The sequence below is a fragment of the Bufo gargarizans genome, unplaced genomic scaffold (assembly GCF_014858855.1).
Source record: "Bufo gargarizans isolate SCDJY-AF-19 unplaced genomic scaffold, ASM1485885v1 original_scaffold_1649_pilon, whole genome shotgun sequence".
Classification (NCBI taxonomy): domain Eukaryota; kingdom Metazoa; phylum Chordata; class Amphibia; order Anura; family Bufonidae; genus Bufo; species Bufo gargarizans.
Genome location: NW_025334454.1, coordinates 151841 through 161962, shown reverse-complemented (window position 1 = coordinate 161962; position 10122 = coordinate 151841). Strand labels below are relative to the sequence as shown.

At 43.4% G+C, this 10122-nt stretch overlaps 1 protein-coding gene across 3 annotated transcripts in view; it reads left to right on the top strand.

Moving 5' to 3' along the window:
- Nucleotides 1–352: 352 nt before the first annotated feature.
- The window catches only part of LOC122923492 (E3 SUMO-protein ligase PIAS2-like), a 45841-nt gene continuing 36071 nt past the window's right edge, over nt 353–10122 (top strand). For all 3 annotated transcript variants that reach the window (XM_044274318.1, XM_044274317.1, XM_044274316.1), the window contains exon 1: nt 353–461. In XM_044274318.1, coding sequence (XP_044130253.1) covers nt 438–461 — 24 coding nt within the window. In that variant the 5' untranslated portion in view covers nt 353–437. The remainder of the gene's footprint in view (nt 462–10122) is intronic.

Genomic DNA, 10122 nt, shown 5'->3' with positions numbered 1-10122 from the left:
CCCTTGCCTTCAGTCCCCCCCCCCCCCCATACAGTCGTAAGTAAAAAAAGCAATAAAAAAAATAATAATACACCCGTCCCACGTATAAAAAATAAAATAAAAAAATCCCTCCTTTTACCTCCCATCCCCCACAACCTGCCCCAACCCGCTCCTTTCTCCACCAAACTGCTCTCCGTCTCCTCTGAAGTGTCTCCTGTAGTCGTGAGGCCCCGCACTTTAGATAACGAGACTCCGCCCTTTCCCGTGACGTCATACATACCAGGAGCGCCTCAATTCTCCTTACCGACCAGCTCCCTCCTCCTCTCGCCGGCGGTCACGTGTTCGGACTTTTGGGCGGGATTCTGTCAGTGCGCGGCTCCGCCCACCCCTCCCCCACATCTCGATTCCCCCATCACGTGATCCCCGCCCCGCCGGGCGCAGGATGGTGCCGGGAGAAAATGGCGGATCCCGAGGAACTGCGGGTGAGAGGAAAAAAAACTAAAAAAAAAAACTGCGGGGGACGGAGGGGGACGCGTCAGGAGCGGAGCACAGGCTGCTGCGGATGACAGTTCCAGGGCACACGGCTCTTGTGGACGTGACAGGCCTGGCTGACAACCTGTGTGTGTGGGGGATGGGCAAAGAGTTGTCAGGCAGCTTTCTGTGGAAAACACATGGAGGGTGATGCTGTGGAGTGACCCCCGAGGCTGCGGTGACACTGCGGGGGTGTTCACACCTGTCAGTCACTAGAATATGACCCCGGTGTCACCTGACAGGATGGGAATTGTCAAAATGGAGCTGTGATGTCATCATCTATACTACGTACGGCTGATCTCATGTGTGACGTCACCAGTTACATCTAGTAGTTTTTTTGTTGTCCGTTTGGCGTCGAAATCGTTAGGGGAAAATGTAGAAAAATGAGTTTAATTAAAATAACGGAAGCGTCGGATGTGTTTTTCGACGGACCCTTTGGGGGAGATTTATCAAAACAAGGCAAACTGGCTGAGTTGCCCATAGCAACCAATTAGATTCCTCCTTTCATTTTGTACAGCTCCTTTGGAAAATGAAAGGAGGAATCTGATTGGTTGCTATGGGCAACTCAGCCTCTCTGAATGGTCACGTTTGGCTGCTCTCACATCTGCGGCACCGCGATCCTGCAGAGAATACGGGGAATCAACCGGGTACATAGTGCGGCGGCCGATTCTCGCTATTTCTGCCGGATCCCATTACTCTTACGGAACAGGCCGCCGGAATACATGCCGCAGATGTGAGAGTAGCCTAAGGCCCCTTTCACACGAGCGAGTATTCCGCGCACGGAATCCGAACCCATTCATTTCAATGGGGCTGTGCACATGAGCGTTGGTTTTCACGCATTACTTGTGTGTTGTGTAAAAATCGCAGCATGTTCTATATTCTGCGATTTTTCACACAACGCTGCCCCCATAGCATTGAATGGGGCTGCGTGAAAATCGCATCCGCAAGCAAGTGCGGATGCGATGCGTTTTTTACGGATGGTTGCTAAGAGATGTTTTTGAACCTTCAGTTTTTCTATCACGCGCGTGGAAAACGCATTAAGGCCTCATGCACACGACCGTTGTTTTTTGCAGTCCGCAAATTTCTGATCCGCAAAACACGGAACGAACCACTTGCGGAACGGCACCGACAGCCATTGTTATAACTGCCGCAAAACGGACAAGAATAGGACAGGTTATATTTTTTTTTGCGGACCACGGAACGGAGCAACTCTTTGTGCTGTCCGCATCTTTTGCGGCCCCGTTGAAGTGAATAGGTCTGCATCCGAGACGCAAAAACTGCGGCTCAGATGCGGACCAAAACAACGGTCGTGTGCATGAGGCCTAAATCGCATTGCACCCGCGCGATAGAAACTGAATGCGGTCGGATACAAACCTGAATGGACTTGCTTGCGAAATCACTCATTTTTCACTGAACGCATTCGCAACGCATCTGGACCTAATCCGCAAGGGGCCTAAGGCCACCGCTCCTTTCTCTTCTTCGGGGTTGACTGTCCCATAGAAGTGAATGGAGCATTGAGCCACCTGTGCAATATCTCTCTATTCAGAGTGGGGACTCGAGGACCCTTCATTTTCGGGGGATCCCATTGGGCACACCCCCACAATCTGTTAATTATGTAAATATTTTTTTGTTAGATAAAACCTTTAACCCTTTAGCTACCAGCGCCGTACATGTAGCGATAGGCAAACATGGCGCCTGCTTGCACGTGTCATACCCGGCGGGTCTCTGCTGTTTGAAACTAATTACCACGACCAGCATTAATCCCGATCGCGGTAATTAAAGCCTTTAGAAGCCGAGATCTAAAGGTTCAAAAACTCGGAAGCTCTCACTATCCTCTGAGGCCAACGAGGATGCCGGTAATTGGTTTCAATGCGCTCAGCCTCGCTGAAGAGGCTGAGGGCATTAAAGAGGGCCTGTCACCGCTCCTGACATGTCTGTTGTAATCACTTCATACATCCCCCATGTAATAACAATTCTGTAGCCTCTATTCCTATGGCTCGAAGTTGTGCCGTTCCTCTATTATTTCTACTAGAAGTTATGAATGAATTGCTAGCAGTCTGCAGTAAGGGCACAGAGGGGAGGTAACAAGCTGGGGGCGTGTACCTGCACAGACTGACAATGGCAGCTCTGATTGGATAGCGAGAGACTGTGCAGGGACACACCCCCAACTGGTCACCTCCCCTCTGTGCCCTTACTGCAGACTGCTAGCAATCCATTCATAACTTCTAGTAGAAATAATACAGGAATGGTACAACATAGAGTCATAAGACTAGAGGCTCCAGAATTGTTATTACATGGGGGATGCATGAAGTGATTACAACAGGCATGTCAGGAGCGGTGACAGGTCCTCTTTAAAGCTGCAATTCTCATTCTAGATGGCAGGCCAACATAAGAAATTAGCAATAGTCGGTAATAAATGCATTGGGATACTGGAATTTTTTTCGTTTTTGCGTTTTCATTTCTCTTCCCTATTTTCCGTGAGCCATAACTTTTTTTTATTTTTCCGGTAACATAGCTGTATGAGGGCTTATATTTTGCGGGACAAGTTGTACTTTCTAATGTCGCCAATAATTATGGCATAAAATGCTGTCGGATGCGGTAAAAATAATTCCAAATGGGGTGGAATTGGGAAAAAAAACACAATCATTCCACCATTTTACGGGTTTTGTTCTCACAGCGTTTTCTGTACGACAAAACTGACCCATGCCCTTCATTTTCTGGGTCAGTACGATTGCAACGATACCCCATATGTATAGGTTCTTTATGTCTAGTGTAAAAAGAAATGTAAACTGAGAAAAATTCATTTTTATTTTTTTACATCACCATATTATGACCCCATAACTTATTTTATACTTATGTCTACTGAGCTGTTTATAAGCTCATTTTTGGCGGAACAATCTGTACTTTTAATTGATACCATTTTGAAGTATGCGTTTCTTTTTTATCACATTTTTATAACTTTTTTTTGGGCAAGAGAAGCAATGAATAAATGGCAAATCGGACATTTTGACCCTTTTTTTCCCGTTACGCCATTCGCCGTATTGGATTTTTTTTTTCAATTTTAATAGTATGGGCATTTTCGGTCACGGTGATACCCATGATATTTATATTTATATTGTTATTTTAGGTATTTATTTTTTAATTATACCAAAAGGGGATGTCATTTAAGCTTTTACATATTTTTTTATTTTTTAACATTTTTTATTTTTTGTGATCATTATGTGCCTCATATGAGATTATTACATTTTTAATTTGTTTTTTTGGTTTATCAGGAATTTATTATTAGCTTATTTTGCTCACTTTGGCTCATTTCTTATCCAGGTCTGCCATCTGGTGGCCAAAATAAGAATTGCAGTTTGAATACTGTTAGCTAAGGGCTCTTTCACACTTGCGTTGTTCTGTTCCGGCATAGAGTTCCGTCGTCGGGGCTCTATGCCGGAAGAATCCTGATCAGGATTATCCCCATGTATTCTGAATGGAGAGAAATCCGTTCAGGATGCATCAGGATGTCTTCAGTTCAGGACCGGAAACTTTTTTGGCCGGAGAAAATACCGCAGCGTGCTGCGCTTTTTGCTCCGGCCAAAAATCCTGAACACTTGCCGCAAGGCCGGATCCGGAATTAATGCCCATTGAAAGGCATTGATCCGGATCCGGCCTTAACCACTTCAGCCCCCCTAGCTTAAACACCCTTAATGACCAGACCACTTTTTACACTCCTGCACTACACTACTTTCACCGTTTATCGCTCGGTCATGCAACTTACAACCCGAATGAATTTTACCTCTTTTTCTTCTCACTAATAGAGCTTTCATTTGGTGGTATTTCATTGCTGCTGAAATTTTAACTTTTTTTGTTATTAATCGAAATTTAAGGAAATTTTTGCCAAAAAATGACATTTTTCAGTTTCAGTTGTAAAATTTTTCTAAAAAAACGACATATATAAATTTTTCTCTAAATTTATTGTTCTACATGTCTTTGATAAAAAAAAAATGGTTTGGGTAAAAAAAAAAAATGGTTTGGGTAAAAAAAAAAAATGGTTTGGGTAAAAGTTATAGCGTTTACAAACTATGGTACAAAAATGTGAATTTCCGCTTTTTGCAGCAGCTCTGACTTTCTGAGCACCTGTCATGTTTCCTGAGGTTCTACAATCCCCAGACAGTAGAAAAACCCCACAAATGACCCCATTCCGGAAAGTAGACACCCTAAGGTATTCGCTGATGGGCATAGTGAGTTCATAGAACTTTTTATTTTTTGTCACAAGTTAGCGGAAAATGATTTTTTCTTTTTTTTTCTTACAAAGTCTCATATTCCACTAACTTGTGACAAAAAATAAAAACTTCCATGAACTTACTATGCCCATCATGAAATACCTTGGGGTGTCTTCTTTCCAAAATGGGGTCACTTGTGGGGTAGTTATACTGCCCTGGCATTTTAGGGGCCCAAATGCGTGCAAAGTAGTTTGAAATCAAAATCTGTAAAAAAATGGCCGGTGAAATCCGAAAGGTGCTCTTTGGAATGTGTGCCCCTTTGCCCACCTAGGCTGCAAAAAAGTGTCACACGTGTGGTATCGCCGTACTCAGGAGAAGTTGGGGAATGTGTTTTGGGGTGTCATTTTACATATACCCATGCTGGGTGAGATAAATATCTTGGTCAAATGCCAACTTTGTATAAAAAAATGGGAAAAGTTGTCTTTTGCCGAGATATTTCTCTCACCCAGCATGGGTATATGTAAAAAAGACACCCCAAAACATATTCCCCAATTTCTCCTGAGTACGGCGATACCACATGTGTGACACTTTTTTGCAGCCTAGGTGGGCAAAGGGGCCCACATTCCAAAGAGCACCTTTCGTATTTCACCAGCCATTTTTTACTGATTTTTATTTCAAACTACTTTGCACGCATTTGGGCCCCTTATTTTTTTACACAAGTTAGTGGAATATGAGACTTTGTAACAAAAAAACAAACAAAATACCCATGCTGGGTATATGTAAAATGACACCCCAAAACACATTTCCCAACTTCTCCTGAGTACGGCGATACCAGATGTGTGACACTTTTTTGCAGCCTAGATGCGCAAAGGGGCCCAAATTCTTTTTAGGAGGGCATTTTTAGACATTTGGCTCTCAAACTTCTTCTAACGCTTTAGGGCCCCTAAAAAGCCAGGGCAGTATAAATACCCCACATGTGACCCCATTTTGGAAAGAAGACACCCCAGGGTATACAATGAGGGGCATGGTGAGTACATATTTTTTTTTTTTTTTTTTGGCACAAGTTAGCGGAAATTGATTTTTTTTTTGTTTTTTCTCACAAAGTCTCCCTTTCCGCTAACTTGGGACAAAAATTTAAATCTTTCATGGACTCAATATGCCCCTCACGGAATACCTTGGGGTGTCTTCTTTCCAAAATGGGGTCACATGTGGGGTATTTTTACTCCCCTGGCATTTTAGGGGCCCTAAAGCGTGAGAAGAAGTCTGGAATATAAATGTCTAAAATATTTTACGCATTTGGATTCCGTGAGGGGTATGGTGAGTTCATGTGAGATTTTATTTTTTGACACAAGTTAGTGGAATATGAGACTTTGTAACAAAAAAAATAAAAAATTCCGCTAACTTGTGCCAAAAAAATGTCTGAATGGAGCCTTACAGGGGGGTGATCAGGGAGTCTATATGGGGTGATCACCACCCTGTCATTGATCACCCCCCTGTAAGGCTCCATTCAGACGTCCGTATGTGTTTTGCGGATCCGATCCATGGATGCGTGGATCCGTATAACACATATGGACGTCTGAATGGAGCCTGACAGGGGGGTGATCAATGACAGGGGGGGTGATCAGGGAGTGTATATGGGGTGATCACCACCCTGTCAGGCTCCATTCAGACGTCCGTATGTGTTTTGCGGATCCATGGATTGGGTGATTGGGTGATCATCCCATATAGACTCCAGGGGGGTGATCAATGACAGGGGGGTTATCAGGGAGTCTATATGGGGTGATCAGGGGTTAATAAGTGACAGGGGGGGTGTAGTGTAGTGGTGTTTGGTGCTACTTTACAGAGCTACCTGTGTCCTCTGGTGGTCGATCCAAGCAAAAGGGACCACCAGAGGACCAGGTAGCAGGTATATTAGACGCTGTTATCAAAACAGCGTCTAATATACCTGTTAGGGGTTAAAAAAAATCGCATCTACAGCCTGCCAGCGAACGATCGCCGCTGGCAGGCTGTTGATCCAGTCTCTTACCTTCCGATCCTGTGAACGCGCACGCCTGCGTGTGCGCGTTCACAGGAAATCTCGCCTCTCGCGAGATGACGCACCGATGCGTCCAGGAGGAATGAATCGACCGCCTCCAGGACGCATCCATGCGTTAGGCGGTCCTGGGGACGTTAAGCTAAACGTCGTTTCGGCGCATTACCGGATCCGAAGTTTAGCTTTTTCTGAATGGTTACCATGGCTGCCAGGACGCTAAAGTCCTGTTTGCCATGGTAAAGTGTAGTGGGGAGCAGTATACTTACCGGCTCCCGGGGCGCTTCAGAGTGACGTCAGGGCGCCCCACGCGCAAGGATGATGTGATCGCATGGACACGTCATCCATGCGCATGGGGCTCTCTGACGTCATTCTGGAGTGCCCCGGGAGCCGCACAGACGGTAAGTATACTGCTCCCCCCGCTCCCCACTACTACTATGGCAACCAGGACTTTAATAGCGTCCTGGCTGCCATAGTAACACTGAACGCATTTTGAAGACTGATCCGTCTTCAAATGCTTTCAGTTCACTTGCGTTTTTCCGGATCCGGCGTGTAATTCCGGCAAATGGAGTACACGACGGATCCGGACAACGCAAGTGTGAAAGAGCCCTTACTCAGTAAAGCTACCAATATTCAGCGCAACTACCTATGCCCGGATTGAACACGCGCTTCCGGGTTTTTACGCATTTAGGTGCCGTGATCTCACTTGATTATGGCATCTAAAGCATTGAATTACCGTGATCGGCATTATTCCCGGTCACTGCTATATGAAACGGCAGAGATCTGCTGGCCATGACGCCCGCTGCATGTGCGAGTGGGCGTCATGTTTGCACATCACACAAGCGCTGTACATGTACGGCGCTGGTAGCCTAAGGGTTAAATCGCTGCCCCTTTCCTTTTGTAATAAAAAAATAAATACATAAATAAGAAAAAATATAAACATCATTGGTATCACCGTGACCAAAAATGCTCGTACTATTAAAATATAAAAATATTTTTATATTACGGCGAATGGCGTAACGGAAAAAAGGGTCAAAATAGCCAATTTGCCATTTTTTCATTGCTTCATGTAATAAAATGTGATCAAAAAGTCGCACACACTGCAAAGTGGTATTAATAAAAACTACAGATTGTCCCGCAAAAAAAAAGCCCAGTAGATATAACTATAAAAAAAAAGTTATCAGGGGCTGAATATGGTGATGGAATTTTTTTAAAAATATTTTTTCAAAGTTTACATTTATTTTTACACGATTTAGACATTAAATATGGGGTATCGTTGTAATCGTGACCCAGAGAATAAAGAGCACAGATTGTTTTTGCTGCAAACAAAACGCCGTGGAAATAAAACCCGTAAAACAGTGAAGGAATTGCATTTCTTTTTTCCAATTTCACCCCATTTGGATATTTTTTTTCACCACTTCATTGAACGCCATATTAAATGGTGGCATTAGAAAGTGCCGTACATCTTGTCCCGCAAAAAAATAAGCCCTCATACAGCTATGTAAACGGAAAAATAAAAAAGTTGTGGCTCAAGGAAGATAAGTTAAATGCAAAAATGACAAAACCTCTGGTATCCTAAGGGTTAAGTGTCTTAACCCCTTCCCTAAAGAAGAAGTGTAAAAAAGAAAAAACGTTAAAAAAAATATATATAAATTCAAATTCCCCCCCCCCCCTTTCCCCAAAGTGAAAATTAAAAATACATAAATAATTTTAAAAATGAACATCATGGGCATGACCACATGCTAAAATGCCTGTCTTATTAAAATATAAGATTATATATCTCATACGGCAAAACGGGGAAAAAAAGGTCAAAATGACCAATTTGCAGTTTTTTGGTCGCTTCACCTCCCTCAAAAAATAAATAAGAAGTTATCAGAAAGTCATACAAACCCCAGAATAGTATCGGTGAAAACAATTTTTTTTGCGGAACGGACATACGGAGACAGAATGCACACAGAGTTGTTTCTGTTTTTTTTGTGGCCCCATTGAAGTGAATGGTTCTGCACATGGGCCGCAAAAAAAACGGAACTGACACAATGGAAAAATACGTCCATGCCTATGAGCTCTTAAAACTCAAGAAAAAGGCTAAGTGATAAATATTTACTAAATGTGATTTTTATATATATATATATATATATATATATATATATATATATACAGTACAGACCAAAAGTTTGGACACACCTTCTCATTCAAACAGTTTTCTTTATTTTCATGACTATGAAAATTGTAGATTCACACTGAAGGCATCAAAACTATGAATTAACACATGTGGAATTATATACATAACAAAAAAGTGTGAAACAACTGAAAATATGTCATATTCTAGGTTCTTCAAAGTAGCCACCTTTTGCTTTGATTACTGCTTTGCACACTCTTGGCATTCTCTTGATGAGCTTCAAGAGGTAGTCAGTCACCTGAAATGGTTTTCACTTCACAGGTGTGCCCTGTCAGGTTTAATAAGTGGGATTTCTTGCCTTATAAATGGGGTTGGGACCATCAGTTGGGTTGTGGAGAAGTCAGGTGGATACACAGCTGATAGTCCTACTGAATAGACTGTTAGAATTTGTATTATGGCAAGAAAAAAAGCAGCTAAGTAAAGAAAAACGAGTGGCCATCATTACTTCAAGAAATGAAGGTCAGTCAGTCCGAAAAATTGGGAAAACTTTGAAAGTGTCCCCAAGTGCAGTCATAAAAAACATCAAGTGCTACAAAAAAACTGTCTCACATGCGGACCGCCCCAGGAAAGGAAGACCAAGAGTCACCTCTGCTGCGGAGGATAAGTTCATCCGAGTCACCAGCCTCAGAAATCGCAGGTTAACAGCAGCTCAGATTCGAGACCATGTCAATGCCACACAGAGTTCTAGCAGCAGACACATCTCTAGAACAACTGTTAAGAGGAGACTGTGTGAATCAGGCCTTCATGGTAGAATATCTGCTAGGAAACCACTGCTAAGGACAGGCAACAAGCAGAAGAGACTTGTTTGGGCTAAAGAACACAAGGAATGGACATTAGACCAGTGGAAATCTGTGCTTTGGTCTGATGAGTCCAAATTTGAGATCTTTGGTTCCAACCACCGTGTCTTTGTGCGACGCAGAAAAGGTGAACGGATGGACTCTACATGCCTGGTTCCCACCGTGAAGCATGGAGGAGGAGGTGTGATGGTGTGGGGGTGCTTTGCTGGTGACACTGTTGGGGATTTATTCAAAATTGAATGCATACTGAACCAGCATGGCTACCACAGCATCTTGCAGCGGCATGCTATTCCATACGGTTTGCGTTTGGTTGGACCATCATTTATTTTTCAAGAGGACAATGACCCCAAACACACCTCCAGGCTGTGTAAGGGCTATTTGACCATGAAGGAGAGTGAT